This window comes from Rhynchophorus ferrugineus, unplaced genomic scaffold (assembly GCF_030347505.1).
Source record: "Rhynchophorus ferrugineus isolate W39M unplaced genomic scaffold, kcgeb_rfMv2 rfM1, whole genome shotgun sequence".
In the NCBI taxonomy this organism is placed as follows: domain Eukaryota; kingdom Metazoa; phylum Arthropoda; class Insecta; order Coleoptera; family Curculionidae; genus Rhynchophorus; species Rhynchophorus ferrugineus.
This window is the reverse complement of record NW_027472580.1, coordinates 16,602,257-16,619,326: the sequence shown is the minus strand read 5'-3', so window position 1 is coordinate 16,619,326 and position 17,070 is coordinate 16,602,257. Positions and strand designations below refer to the sequence as shown.

The window sequence follows — 17,070 nt, the reverse complement described above, 5'->3', positions numbered from 1 at the left end:
TCACTGACTTGTGACACGGTGCATTGTCTTGGTGAAGCAGCACTTTCTTTTTCTTCAAATGCGGCCGTCTTCGGCGATTTCGTCCTTCAAACGGTCCAATAACGCTATGTAATAGTCACTGTTGATGGTCCTTCCTTTTTCAAGGTAGTCAATGAAAAGTATTCCATGCGCATGCCAAAATACAGACGTCATAAACTTGTGAGACGACTGTTGCGTGTTCCCACGGTTCGTCGTGTGCAGTTCACTCAGATGACTGTCGATTGGACTTCGGAGTGAAATGATGGGAGCCATGTTTCATCCATTGTCACACATCAACGTAAAAACTCGAGTTTATTACGCTTGATCATCTTCAATCACTGCTCCGAATTATCAACTCGTCGTTGTTTTTGGTTAAAAGAGAGCTCGCGCGGCACCCAATTTTCATAGAGCTTTCGCATACCCAAACATTCGTGAATGATATGATGTACACGTTCAGTTGATATTTTTAGAGTGTCTGTTATTTCATTCAATTTCAATTTACGGTCATTCAAAATCATTTTGTAGATTTTTTTAATGTTTTCCTCAGTAACAACCTCTTTTGGGCGTCCACTGCGTTCACCGTCTTCTGTGCTCATTTCACCACTCTAAACTTAGCATACCAATCCTTGATGATTGATTTTGCTGGGATAGTGTCCGGAAACTCGGTTTTTGCCTCAAAGGTATTTTTTCCTTCAAAAAGCAATATTTTATCACGAAATTCCTTTTCATCCATTTTTTTTCACAATAACAAAAGTTGCTTCACTCAAAATGCTATAATTTCACAAACTAATGATCCGACAGCTATTAAATTTATACACGTATCTTTTGAGGGTCAGGGCTAACTAAAAAATATATGGATTTAATTCTAGTAGCGCCATCTATGTGTCAGGCCGGGGATTTTTCAATTGACTTGTTAAAGCGACATCCAAGCGAAATATTCATGACCTTTAAGTGCAGGCATCTACCGACGTAAATTGAACACATTTAACAACATATTGTTTCAAAAATTACCGCTAATAGTTCCTAATATTTTTTATCGATATTTTCCTCCGCGGCCGATATCCATTCTTAATGATAACGCATCTTCTTCATTCTTCTTGCATGTATCCATTCTTCTTGCTTGGGACGACAGTAAAAGTACCGCAGCGTACGTGTTGATTGGCCAGAACTGCTAGTGTGTTAGTTTGGAAATTGTAAGATACAGAGATACTTCGGCCTCTTTGGTTCAGTTTACTTCTCTTAATTTACTCAAATAGTCTCCAAAAAATGTCAACGCGTTGGAAAGATCTGTCTTGAGTAGTGTTGGGAACAATCGACTGAAATCGACTATCGACTGTTCAGTAACTGACTACTTTTTACTATCGACTATTTCAGTCGCTATTTTTGGTTCGACTGTTTTTACCAGGAACTGTTTTCAGTCGACTGTTTTCGGTCGCTATTTTCGGTCCGACTAATTTTATTACTATTTACTATCGACTATTCCAGCCGTTTACTTTTTTTTAGTTACTATTTTTGCTTGTGAATAACTATATATTGTAAATTAATATAGCAGCCTTTAGGAACGCTAGTTTTCGAGGGCAAAAAAATTAAATTGTAAATGATAAATAGTAAGATACTTTTGACTGGCATAGTAGGTAATACTTTGGAGTGGTATATATATATATATATATATATATATATATTATAGTACCATTGAAGAATGTAAAGACATTTAAAATTAACTGGTCCAAGCATTTATCTCCGTCCTTTCCTATCTCACATTTTATACAGACAAGAATTCGTACATCTTCGTCTGACATCACGAATGGAAAAAAAACAGTCGAACCGTGCATTTGGCTGAAAATAGTAATTACTATTTTCAGTCGCTATTTTTTTGACTATCGACTGTTTCGACTGTTTTCAGTCGATAGTTCCCAAGGCTAGTCTCGAGTATTAACCAAATATACGGGAAATCACTTGTATACTAACTAATATAAAAAGAAACATTAACAAGTTCAGTTCTAAGATCATATTTTAGTGATAATTCTATGAATACCGAATGTATCTAAAAGAAATAATGAGCATAAAAAGTTTCCCGGGAAACATGACTTCACTTGGACCATAAATGTGCTAAAAAAACTTATGATAAGTGACTGAGATCGATAAAATTAATAACTGATCGAATATCATCGTAAATTCGACGAATTTATTATTATAGAATTACCAATAAATATTATTATCAACATCAAACACTTATCCCGTAATAAATTTTCAACAAACCGTGTTATCGTATTAAGTAATAAAGATACAAGGACAAACAAATATACAAAGACGATAATTTCCCCGTGCCGTAAAAACAATCGGGATTCGTTATTAATAATCACAACGAATTTTTTTTATCACAAATACTTAGAAGAGACCGGTTTTATCCAATTGTTTCTTCAAAATAAAACATGTGACTATCATCGAATCGGTTTGTATTCAAATACAAATACAAGCCGCTGCAGTGGTCAAGATGTGAAGAGTAGTTCCACTATGTTACAATTTCGACAAAAATCTAGAGTTAGGATTTATACTCGAATATATTTTTATTATTATATAATAATCTTTTCAACTAAATAAGAACTTATTATTTTGCTGAATATGGGTAAGAAATTAACAAGAACAAGTAGATATAGAAAACGATTTGTCAATGCTTCATATCCGAATAATATTATTGATATTTCAGTCTCTTTTTTTCTTTCTCACAATAGAAAATGCGACATTTCTCAGTCAGATTTGGGCGGTATTTGAAATGTTTAAAATAAAAATAACTAAAAACTAGTAATACAAATACATACGTTGTATTGTTGTATTTGTACTTCAATTACTTCTTAAAAATGTAAATAATAATTTGTATTTCAGACACCTGGGGCAATAATTATATTAGTTTTTTTATAATTCCGTCCATTTTTTCCTTCTTAAGTTAGAAAGAGAAAAATAGAAAAGGTAACACCGCTCGCAGTTCAGGTTGGACAGTATTTGAATGATGTAATTAAAATACGTAATTGCAATACAAATAGATGTTTTGTAACTGTAATTCAATTACTTCTTAAAAATTTAATTCGTTTCGTCGAGCACATCTTCTTTCGACGAAAATTTCTTCCTGCTTTCTTTCCAGCGACGCTTTCTTCAGCGAGCATTCTTTTGAGATCTGAGAACAGGAAATAGTCGCTAGGGACCAGATCTGGAGAATACGGTGGATGAGGAAGCAATTCGAAGCCCAATTCATGGATTTTTGCCATCGTTTTCACTGACTTGTGACACGGGATATTGTCTTGGTGAGGCAGCACTTTCTTTTTCTTCAAATGCGGCCGCTTTTCGTATAAGTAAAACGAGACAATCACCGTTAAAAGTTAAATATCCGTACCTTTATATTGCATATGTACTATACAAGATTACGTATAGTCTTATTTTGTTAATGTCATAGCTGTGCTATTATTATTGGAATATATGTCTTCACACAAAGCAACTTACTTTCACAATATGTCTATATGAAATATTACCGAATCGATAGTCATTTGGTTCAATTGACAATCAAGACGAGTATAGAATCTATATATTAATTGGCTTAGAGAAAATTTGGCTCGTCTTGGAAGACTCATTGGAGATTTCATTGGAGTAATACAATATTTATGTGATTGTTCCACTACAACTTGTTCCAATCAACGAGTCATGGACTTTCGGGGCAATAATTTACTTCTTATGAAGTTTTCAATAAAAAAGGGGTCGAACATAAAGTTGAGGATACGAAAAAAATGTTACGAACTGAAGTTCATGTTCAAGAAGTATTTCCTATGAAGATAAAAAGGTATACTCAGGTATACTCTTAAATATAGCACACGTCTTTGATATGACATAACGACCTTGTTCATAAGGAACAGAAAATGTTACCGAAACAACACACTGAACTATTGAAATCTTACATTACAGCCAGAATGTTTAGAGAAGAGACAAGAAGAAACCTAATCTACAATAAAAGAAGCTTAAACCAGATGTACCACAAGGAAGTTAAGGAAGTGTATTGGGGCCAATATTTTACCTATTCTATATATGTGATATATTATAAATGAAAAATATCACTATATAGGAAAATATATGGGTTAATAGGACGATAATCCCAATTATTGGTACATACTAACTTGCTAATATACAAGCAAGTATTGAAACCTAGATGGACATACGAAATTCAATTATGATGTTACGCGAAAATTAATATAAATACAAGATTTCCAGAACAAAGACCTGAGAAGTATGGTAGGTGTACCAAGACTGGTTACTTACACCGAGACCTGTCACCGGACATCAGGACAGACTCCATTCTCATATCAATATCGAAGTAATACAACTCTTGTATAACAGCAGAACAGGACACGGACTCAAAATAATCAAACCATTTGATTTTGTGTAGTGTAGTGTAATGAGGTGAATTTAATGGAAAAACAGAGATGTTAATATATAAACATTATTACACCTGAGACTCCAATAGAGGCAATGGATCCTTCTAGATATATATATATATATATATATATATATATATATATATATATATATATATATATATATATATAACCCTTGGATAGTGGTTCCACAATCTGCCCAATAGGCAATAAGTATTTTTTATGTTTATTCCTAGATATATAAGTTTTATGTAAAGACAAATTGTAGGTTACCCGGCAACTAGTAACAATGTAATACATTTTTTTTAATGAAGTATTGACAAAGATATTTTGAAGTACCTCGATTTTTTATTAGAGCTGTTACTTTTTCTATCAAATTGAAAACGTGAACGTAAACAGTATTTAATTAATTGATGTTTTATCAAACTGTGTACTGTACATTGTATTGGCATTGTTAGGAATTAAAATTAGTTTGATGTCTAAAGGGATCGCCTCTTTAAACAGAAACTAATTAACTAAAAGCTGAAAACAAATATTCGTGAATGATATGATGTACACGCTCAATTGATATCTTTAGAGTATCTTCTATTTTATTCAATGTCAATTTACGGTCATTCAAAATCATTTTGTGGATTTTTCAAATGTTTTCGTCGGTAGCAACCTCTTTTGTGCGTCCACTGCGTTCACCGTCTTCGGTGCTCATTTCACCACGTTTAAACTTAGCATACCAATCCTTAATGGTTGGTTTTCCTGTATTTCAACTGTATTTTTTCCCTTCAAAAAGCAATATTCTATCAACATGCGAAATTCCCTTTTATCCGTTTTTTTCACAATAACAAAAGTTGCTTCACTCAAAATGCTATAATTTACAAACTGATGATCCGGCAGCTGTCAAATTCATACACGCATCTTTTGAGTGTCAGGGCTAACTAAAAAACGTTTGGATTTAATTCTAGTAGCGCCATCTATGTGTCAGTCCGCGGACTTTTCAATTGACCTGTTAGTATACCACACCAAGATGATGCAACCAAATATAGAGAATTAGCTTGAGGCCATGGATATTCTGCTTTACGGTTCATGGATTTGTTTCGCTTTGCATTATCATAATCGTCTATACTTTATCATCAGTAATAATACATTTCACACATGACTAAATGCCTTTCAATATATCGGTGCGGTAAAAATTATCCAAGTTTTTAAATTATTCTCATGTTCTTCAAGCAATTGAAAATTGTTGTTCACACTTGGACGAAATGAGAGATACTGACGGGTGAAGCCTGTCAGTGAGACTTTAGTATGAAGTTGGTTCCAAATATAGCCGATGCAACTATATATTATAGTAACACCATCTGTTGTAATTCCTTTAAAATTGATTTATATGCCAATACATTTATCTAAAAAATACACAGTGCCCAACTGATTTATACATTAATTTACCTGTTATTTGTTTTAATAATAATTGAGAAATCAGCACTAAAAAACTTAAGTCCTTCTAGATATATATATTTTTATGACCCTTAGATAGTGGTTTCACAATCTGCCCAATAGGCAATAAGTATTTTTTATGTTTATTCCTAGATATATAAGTTTTATGTAAAGACAAATTGTAGGTTACCCGGCAACGACTAGTAGCAATGTAATACTTTTTTTTTAATGAAGTATTGACAAAGATATTTTGAAGTACTTCGATTTTTTATTAGAGCTGTTATTTTTCTATCAAATTGAAAACGTAAACGTAAACAGTATTTAACTAATTGATGTTTTATCAAACTGTGTACTGTACATTGTATTGGCATTGTTAGGAATTAAAATTAGTTTGATGTCTAGAGGGATCGCCTCTTTAAACAGAAACTAATTAACTAAAAGCTGAAAACAAATATTCGTGAATGATATGATGTATACGCTCAATTGATATCTTTAGAGTGTCTTATATTTTATTCAATGTCAATTTACGGTCATTCAAAATCATTTTGTGGATTTTTCAAAAGTTTTCGTCGGTAGCAACCTCTTTTGTGCGTCCACTGCGTTCACCGTCTTCGGTGCTCATTTCACCACGTTTAAACTTAGCATACCAATCCTTAATGGTTGGTTTTCCTGAGGCAGTGTCCGAAAATGCGGCATCAAGTGAAGTTTTTATTTCAACTGTATTTTTTCCCTTCAAAAAGCAATATTTTATCAACATGCGAAATTCCTTTTTATCCATTTTTTTCACAATAACAAAAGTTGCTTCACTCAAAATGCTATAATTTACAAACTGATGATCCGGCAGCTGTCAAATTCATACACGCATCTTTTGAGTGTCAGGGCTAACTAAAAAACGTATGGATTTAATTCTAGTAGCGCCATCTATGTGTCAGTCCGCGGACTTTTCAATTGACCTGTTAGTATACCACACCAAGATGATGCAACCAAATATAGAGAATTAGCTTGAGGCCATGGATATTCTGCTTTACGGTTCATGGATTTGTTTCGCTTTGCATTATCATAATCGTCTATACTTTATCATCAGTAATAATACATTTCACACATGACTAAATGCCTTTCAATATATCGGTGCGGTAAAAATTATCCAAGTTTTTAAATTATTCTCATGTTCTTCAAGCAATTGAAAATTGTTGTTCAGACTTGGACGAAATGAGATATACTCACGGGTGAAGCCTGTCAGTGAGACTTTTGTATGAAGTTGGTTCCAAATATAGCCGATGCAACTATATATTATAGTAACACCATCTGTTGTAATTCCTTTAAAATTGATTTATATGCCAATACATTTATCTAAAAAATACACAGTGCCCAACTGATTTATACATTAATTTACCTGTTATTTGTTTTAATAATAATTGAGAAATCAGCATTAAAAAACTTAAGTCCTTCTAGATATATATATTTTTATGACCCTTAGATAGTGGTTTCACAATCTGCCCAATAGGCAATAAGTATTTTTTATGTTTATTCCTAGATATATAAGTTTTATGTAAAGACAAATTGTAGGTTACCTGGCAACGACTAGTAGCAATGTAATACTTTTTTTTATGAAGTATTGACAAAGATATTTTGAAGTACTTCGATTTTTTATTAGAGCTGTTATTTTTCTATCAAATTGAAAACGTAAATGTAAACAGTATTTAACTAATTGATGTTTTATCAGACTGTGTATTGTACATTGTATTGGCATTGTTAGGAATTAAAATTAGTTTGATGTCTAGAAGGATCGCCTCTTTAAACAGAAACTAATTAACTAAAAGCTGAAAGCTTCTGGGTTTCGATTCAGAACAATTAAACTTACCATTAATTATTTCGGTTCTATCTATATTTGTTTTTCTTTATGTGTCCAAGAAACACAACGTAAATTTATTTAATTGATTTTAATACAGTAAACTATACTTATTTATATATTAGTTTTATTTGTAGGTTATAGAAGTTTTTTTTAAATCAAGGTCATGGTAAAAGATTTTTTTACTATTTGTAGCTATCAATGTGGCCAAAGCTTATTATGAATGATATCACTAGGAAACAAATTTAATGCAAATAATAGGGTTTCTGATTGTTTGGATTAAATAAGTGGAGAAAAACTTCTTTCGGAATACTCAAGTACATGATGATATATAATATATAGATTTGATATATGATATGATATTTTCCATCATATCAATCACTCAAGGTAACATAATAAAATAGCAAAAAGACAACAAAAAAATTACAGAAAAAGGTAAACATTAGAATAATATTTGATTATGTTTTGTTAGTCATAATATTTATTAATAATTCATTGCAGATATATTGTTCTTCATGCTGGAAACAAGAATGATTTTATTCCTGGGGCACAGTTAATGTTTTTCAGCAACTCCAATGGCAACTACCATGGAGAACAGAACCATAATATGTTTGCCATAATATTTTGTTTATAATTAAGGAATGGTGTGCAATACATATTTGCATATACATATACAATATAAGTCTTGAAGTAACCATTCTAAAGAGTGTAGTAAACTGTTTGAAATTGTTTCTCGGTAAGTATAAATAAAATTTTTAATTGTACTTTATGTAATTTATTCTTTTAGAAATAGACCTGAAACAAGATATATGGTAGATCAGATGACTGGACAATATGGCCGCAAAATATTTAGTTGTCCTCACTGCCACTGCATATTTAAACCGATTGAATTGGTATGGGAAATTGCAAAGAATTATTACAATAAACATGCAAGTCCAGAATGATATACAAGTAAGAATTCCTTGGATATGTGGAAAGAAGCATTATCTACAATAACACCTTTGGTTTGGATGAACTCGATCAGACATACTGAAGAAGAAATTGACAAATGGTAGAGCAGCGTTACATAGATTGTAGAGGTGTTAGATAGATTGGAAATTAACAACGGGGTTATTGACTTGAATAGCGACTCAGAAAGTGACAGTGGCTGAATGAAATTTTCCAGAAGGAACTGTTTTGCAGATATGGCTGATGTATTAGCAAGAATTCAGTGGTTAAGTCTAGTTTTATCAAGGAAAATGTACACCAAGGAAGTAGTAACTAGTAACTAGTAACTAACAGAAGAAACTAAGGAGAAATACAGTAATACCAGAATAGCATGAAAAGAAAACACTGCAAAGAAGGAACAAGAACTAAACATAAAAGATAAATAAGATCTCCAATGGAAGTAAAATACATTACTTGGATATGTAATTTTTAATTAGATGGGTTAGAAAAGAGTTAAATAAAATACAATAAAACACAACCCTAACCTAAAAACTATTGCGACTGTATAATTAACTATAGTTTAAGTCCTTCAATAATACAACCATTAGATGTACTATAATGTTAAAATAAATTATATTTCAAAACATTATTTTTGTTTTATAATTTTATTTAGAACAAAATATTGTTATATGCCAAAGCCAAGATGAACAGAAATTCAGAGTCGATGCGGCAACATTGCGACATTTTGACGTCCTAAATTTAGATGACGTTAGTTCACTGTTTTATGGAACGGGCTATATGTGCTTACGTAGTGGAAGATTGCAGAAATGATTATGATCTCTAAACCAGATAACTCGCTCAATTGTAAGACACCATATCAGCCCATATTGTTACCAATAAAATCCAAGTAGTTCTTAAAACGCCTCAAACCAATTATTGAAGAAAAGCAACTAATCCCAGATCACCAATTTGGATTTAGAAATAATCGACAATTGATCAAGTACATTGTATTACGGCCCAAAGCTTTGATAAAATTAGCAAATAAAGCACCTAGTAGATGTTAGACCTAGTTAGATTTTCAAATACTATGATATATTTCTGATTGTCACTATTGAGTATTCACTCAATAATGTACTTACTTTATACCAGTGATATTTCAGGACAACAGGAATAACAATGAAGAGTTTGCTGATAATACTATCTCACTAGTATAGACATTTAAAACTACACAAGTTAGATTCTGTCAAAATAACGGCGTTATAGATTTATAATTTTTTGGAAATGTCGATTTGCGACATATTTTTTATCTCATCAAAAGAAAAAAGTAGCTGAAGGTTGAAGTTTGCTGGTGGAGACTTATGGTGAGCATGTTTCAACCATAAAAACATCTGAAAAGTTGAAACGAAAATATATTGTTATTGGGTACAATTATTATCATCAGTGGGGCACGCTATTGCAGCACTAAAATATAGTTTGATAAATGGTTTAGCTCAAAGGAGAAACTGTTGTTTTGGAATAGCATCTATAAATTGCCTGAATGATAGGCAAAATGAATATAATCAAATAAATAAACCTTGAATAAATAAATTATATCTACAGATGATTTTTTAGCGAAAAAAATCGGAAATAAATTAGCGACACATCGGGTATAACATCACAACAATAATATTTTGGACATGAAACAATAATATCCAATAACAATAATTTCAAAATAACTCAACTATAAGAAACCGTTTTTAGCACAAAACTCAACAAATCTTATGATTTCATTTGAGTTTTTCATGCTTTGAGTTAAAATCAGCACCTTCAATAATTTTTTTTCTATAAATGCATCTTTAAAATGAAAACTATCATCAGAATACATACAACCACCTAGTATATAGACCCAATTCATTTGAATGGGTATTTTTTATAGTATTAAAAAATGTCAAACATTTCATACATAAAATATACACTCAACTGGTGCTCTTACGGATTAAAAAGCCGAAAATAAGGTAAAGACTGAATGCCCCGAAACTCTTTAAATTATTATTATTATAAAATACATTTGTTAACAGGTAGATGTCAGAAATTCATCTACAATATATGACACTGTTTTCAATTATAAAAACCTCTGTATCAAGAAATTGTAAAACAATCACCATCACAAACCAAAAACACATCTTATTTACTTACTTCGTTTATGTAAATATACAGGATATTTTAGAAAATGATTATTAATTGTTTTGATAACTAAATTAAGATAATAGCAAGATATATAACATTTCGCAAATTTTTACAAATTTAGCAAGTGATAACTATTACACAAATTATGCAATTTTTTGCGTAGTTTCCATAATAATGAATAATTTAAAGTCTATATTTATAAAAATGATTTTAAAAAATATTAACCAAAATGTGATTTATCTTGATTCGATGGCGTGACATCGACTAATCATTGACCATTGAAGCCGTGACATGTCAAAAAAAAACAAAAGAAGATATATAATATTTTTAGAAATTCAAAACAATTTATTGTACAGATATAATTTAACTACAAAAATATTTTATTTTAATATTGAAAATAAACAAATTCCTAATACTCCAGTAAATAACATTTGTACACTAATATAGCAAATATTTGTTTATTTATTTATTTATTCATTAATAGCATTAATAGCATTCATTCGTATTTGTTTCATAGTCAACTTGAACTTTACCCGCTTTAGCGAGATTACAACGATAAACAAACGCGAATATTTTTATGACTACAAAATTAACTCATTTAATAATTTTCCCAGATATCCAATAGTTAAAATGGGCATTATCTTAAAATAGACAACGAACAGTAACTAAAATAAACAGGCATATCAGTCATAAGAATTTTATAATACATAAATAGGACCGATATTTAACTTTTTACTTTCTTAATATTATGTACTATATATAAAATAACCACATTGAAACAGTATATTTTTTAAAATTATTTACAATTTAATTATAGTACTTTTATATATCTAATGTACAAATATTCACCTTTGGATTTAAATGAGACTATTTTAATTGTGCATTGCATAATATAATCAAAATATCATAACAAAGATTGCTTATTAAAAATTAAATACCACATGCATTATTACGGTCAATGTTACATTAACACAGCACTAAATATATAATGAAATATAACTAAAACATATAACAGCACCTTTTGTACAAATAATTAAGAACATATAGTCAAATATTTTCAACAAATTTATTATATTTTTTCAACTATATGACAACGTCGCATGCGGTGACATTATACTTTTGGCAATGTTATTGTGATTTTTCGCATCAAGACACGCGAGTACCAAGAGTTCCCAATGAAATACAATAAAACACTTACCATTTGATTAATCGAAATCAACCTAGAACTTTTGCGTTGCGTACGTTCGTTTGATTTGGAAATAAACATATCCGCTCGCATGGAGAAGTTTATCATTCAAGACGTTTCGATTTTGACACGAGACATATGACTCGGTTGAAGGGTAAATTTGGTTACTAATTCATGACGAAATAGGTGGTTGCATAAAAAAATAATAACTATATTTTAAAAATTTTATAATTATTTTTATCTAACCAACAGAAACTAATAAATATGCAACTATTGAATTTGTTTCGTTTATGTTTTAAGCAAGATTACATTGATCATACGATTTACTATCAATTGAAAAGTTTCCTACACTACGCTATTAAAAATAGTACCAACTCATAGTTGTATTACCTTTTCTTTTCTTATATTATATCAATTTTGAACACTTATTTAGATCTATAGTTATTATAAATGTCAGATTCTAAAATTAGAAATTTTCAGCTACTTGTAATTTAGGAACTTTATATACATTATCAAAACAAATTACCATTAGTAAAATATTTATTTAAATTTCATTTCTGATAAGAACCGTACAAATAATTAATGCATGTATTATTTATGTATATTGCATTTTAAAAATAATAGAATAATACTATAATAGGTTCTTTATAATAATACCGATCATATGATCGGGTAAAATCGGTGTCATTCCTTAATCACTTCGTGAGCTTTCGCGCAGGCAGAGTATTCCATAAGAAGATTGTACAGTGTTAGATTTCATCAACAACACGAGAAATTTGTTCTCCAGCCATAAAATATCCATTAATATAACCATTTGTTCATTGCATATTTTTAAGAAAACCGGGCATTAACATATTGTGCGATGTTTTTAGATGAAGGTGCGGTGTTATAATATCAAAATTCGTACGCCTATCGTACAGGATCGTCTTTTGTTTTTCACTACATATTTGACGTTTACTAGTGAATCATTTTCCCCCGAGCAATAAACTTTTTATATTTCGTGACAAAGGGACTTTTTCAGAGAAAAAGCGAAGAAATACGCGAAAAATCAAGATGGAGGCTGTCGCCAAACACGAATTTAACGCAACAGCTGATGATGAGCTGAGTTTTAGGAAAGCCCAAGTTCTTAAGGTAAGTTTCGGATCACTTGATTTAGATTTGTTTTGATTTTTTTCCCATATGACATTGAAAACCTTTAAATTAATGTTTAATACCTTTATACATAATTTGTATATATTGAATTTTGCTATGCATAGATAAAAAGTTAAATGTAATCTTTCCTCAGCTATTTTTAGGTATATTTGATTTAGCAATAATATTATTTAAGTGATTATGTTTGTAGCCACAGGTTATATTTTTACTTTTTTGTAGGTTTTGAATATGGAAGATGATATGAACTGGTACAGAGCAGAATTAGATGGTAGAGAAGGTCTGATTCCAAGTAACTACATCGAAATGAAACCACATGAGTAAGTTAGATATTAGCTTCTATCAAAAGCATACATCTGAAACATATATACAACAATCTATTCTTTCTTCATTTGGTTAATATATATTATCTTATGAGATATGCAAAATATATCAGATATTTTTATTTGATAAATTAACATTAAAGCCACTTGCATATTTTTATATATTTTTTCACTGACATTATCATTTTATTTTACTAAATGCATTTTAGGTGGTATTATGGTAAAATATCAAGAGCAGATGCAGAAAAATTATTATTAAATAAACATGAAGGTGCATTTTTAATCAGAATTAGTGAATCAAGTCCTGGAGATTTTTCATTATCTGTTAAGTAGGTTAAGTGTTTTAATATTTACACATTGTAACACTAATAACACTATTTTGTAATCACTAATTATTTTTAGATGTTCAGATGGAGTTCAACACTTCAAAGTCCTTCGGGACGCACAAGGAAAATTCTTTTTGTGGGTTGTAAAATTTAACTCTTTGAATGAATTAGTGGAATACCATAGAACATCATCAGTCTCTAGATCACAAGATGTGAAATTGAGAGATATGGTTTTGGAAGAGGTATGGTGCTTGTACTATTTACCTAATGGTTAAACTAATGGTGTAACATTTTATTTACAGTATTTAGTGCAAGCACTATATGATTTCACACCACAAGAAGTGGGAGAGCTAGAGTTTAGACGAGGCGATGTTATTACTGTAACAGGTGAGAGGTGCTTTTTTATATATTTCTTTTAAACATATTTTAATATATAAGGAACTAATATAAGTTTACAGGGTATTGTAGATCTTTGGGAGATTTTATATTATTACAATACAATCAAGGTTAATCTATATCGAAAAACAATTCCTGCTATATATATTAATGTTTTAGTAAATACAAAATATATCTAAAAAAGTACATTTTATTAACATTCTTTGCAACTCATTATTTTTACTAAGAAGAATTATAATTAGATAATGAGTAATCAGCTAATCAGCTTTGTTTTGATTACATTATTGTAATACACTTACCCACCTGCAACAAACATTTAATTCCAAATTTTATTTACTTTCAGATCGTACTGATCAACATTGGTGGCATGGTGAAATTGGTCATCGCAGGGGTCTATTCCCAGCAACATATGTTACACCTTATCACACGTAAATAATGCAGCACAAAACTTCCCAATAAATTGAGAAGTGTTAGAAACACCTATACAAAACAAATAATTATAATTTTTCCAAGAAAGCCTACTCATTTTTTCTTTATTTTGGCAAACAAACAACATGGATATCAAAGGTGTGCAATTTGTTATGAATAATTAAATCACCAATTATCTATTTCGTTACACGAACATATATAAACAAAGAATGAGCATAAACATTCACGTGTGACGAATAATTCAAGTGAATGAGTGATTTTATTTTATTGGTGCATATTAGTAGTAGGTTTCATGGATATTTAAGTTCTGGGTTTTAAAGGAACAAGAATAGTCATTATTACACCAATTACAGTCGTAGGATGGAGCTTTTGTGAAACTAACACAATAATGCAATTGCGTATTGTTCTAAGGATTCACAGTTGTGACAAATATTGATAGTGATTATTCTGTTCTTGTAATCTTAAAACCTAAGTTTTTGCTCATTTAACAGATCAGATTTGGATGTTGTCGCCTAATTTTAAGGTTTTCTTTTATTCTGCTCATTCAATTTAAAAATATTTTATCGCGTCGTCGTCCAACCCTGATCTGATCACTTTGCTAGAAACTTGTACTCAATAGCAGGCTATAATGATTTTGATAGAAATATTTTTATATCCAATATTCCTTTGCAATAGGCTTCTTTCAACCTCTGCTCAACTCACAATTGGGGTAATATTCTAAACAGAGAGACGAAAAGGAAATCTAAAAAATTATAATAGAAAAACGCTTACATAAAGCATTATGATTATTTACTAACCATGTTAGTGTTTGATTATTTTAATTCTCCGAATTAAAAGGCAACAAAGGTAGACGCACGCTTGTACACATCAGAGACTGTACTAAAATTATTAATTAATTATCCGTCATCCACTGTAATCGTTAAAAATGTTCTGTGAGTGTTTCAGCTAAAGTTTAACAAACACGTCAAAAGTATTTAACTCAATTTTAAATGACATGACAATCTGTCCAATGTATGTATGTTGTCATTTCAAATATAACCATCTGAAAGGATCAGAGAGATGCGAACATTTGAGCGCTTACCTTAAACAGTTGTTATTGGAGAATTAGACTAAAATTGAAATAGTTCAAATATATATTGTACATGTTGATCGATCGTATTATTATCTCATTCTCCAACGACTCCTTGAAAAATCTGCATCAGCGTACATTCCTAGTATTTCACCGTGTACTAACGGTAATGCGATCATGAAATAATTGTTATACACTTTGCGAATATTACCTCACAGCTATATGTTAAGTATCAAATTTTATTCCTGATCGACCAGAATGTTTTGTGTATGTTTAAGTACATTTCGGGTGCTATTTTACAATAATTATTTTCGATTTCATGCATGCGTGCAAGTGGTTTCAAGTGACCGGTAAAAATAACAATTGTTTTCCCATTATATTTTTATTGTTTACTAGCATTATTTGCGTCGTATCAATTACTACTTTATATATATAGTGAGGATATTTATGATTTATTATCTTGATTATAAACTATTATTATATAGTGAGTGATATAAATTCTAGGCAATGTTTGTCAAATATATTTTTTTGTTTTTTGGTTGCCATAGTTATTCCATAGCATGGTAAGATTGAAGAGCGAATATTTTTTAATCTTACCGATTGATTATGTTTTTCTTAAATAGGCTTCTACCATTTTAGATTATTATTACTATTATCATTTAGTCAATATAAGGGATGTATTTTTCTACTCATTATATTAAAATTTATTGGGAAGATTATTTAAAATTCTCTTACCATTTTTACTACTAATAAGTTTTTTATCTTGCTGGCGTCTTTACTATGAAAGCGAAATTAAAAAAAAACCTTAAACATCCCATTTATTGATGCTGTAAATAGATTTTAGGACAACGTAACTTAGGTACTGCCTGGGAAAACGCAACACCAAGAATATACAGTGGTATAGGTACCAACAAAAATATTTTGGCATTATGACGTTCGAGTTTCCTAGTTGTCACATATTTGTTTAGATGACGGGAAATTCGGATGATATAGCTTTTTATTCATCATTTAAAATTGTATATACTAACGTAGGAAATAAAAATTATGCGGATTTAAGTGCAACATATTTAGATAAAAATATATGTTATATAAGCCTATTCACGAGTTTTATTGTATACCCTATAATACCTTGCATTATTTAAACTATAAATATAATTTTACAATAATTAAATTCACATTTTATTCGGTATTAGTCAATGTATTAAACAAATTCTAAACATTAATTGGTATGTCTGTCACCCAGGACAACTATGCGAAATATCAACTTTCTTTAACCTCTTATAGGAACTAATTATTATTCCGCGTATAGGAAAAATTGTGAAATACTCTAAAATAAGTCCTACAATATTTGTATAATTTATTCGTGGAAATTATTTGATATACTCAATA

The 17,070-nt window shown here is 30.3% G+C and overlaps 2 protein-coding genes across 2 annotated transcripts in view; one reads left to right on the top strand and one right to left on the bottom strand.

Moving 5' to 3' along the window:
- The window catches only part of Ucp4A (Uncoupling protein 4A), a 46,205-nt gene extending 34,085 nt beyond the window's left edge, over positions 1–12,120 (bottom strand). Inside the window, exon 1 of the mRNA XM_076402820.1 lies at positions 12,002–12,120. The gene's annotated coding sequence lies outside the window, so the exon portion shown is untranslated. The remainder of the gene's footprint in view (positions 1–12,001) is intronic.
- A 221-nt stretch (positions 12,121–12,341) lies between these two features.
- Positions 12,342–16,778, top strand: drk (growth factor receptor-bound protein 2 drk). The gene is made up of 6 exons (XM_076402641.1): positions 12,342–13,120; positions 13,361–13,458; positions 13,671–13,790; positions 13,864–14,029; positions 14,090–14,174; positions 14,527–16,778. The coding sequence occupies exons 1-6, from the start codon at positions 13,043–13,045 to the stop codon at positions 14,613–14,615; spliced, it is 636 nt and encodes a 211-aa protein (XP_076258756.1). The 5' UTR covers positions 12,342–13,042; the 3' UTR covers positions 14,616–16,778.
- The last annotated feature ends 292 nt before the right edge of the window (positions 16,779–17,070 follow it).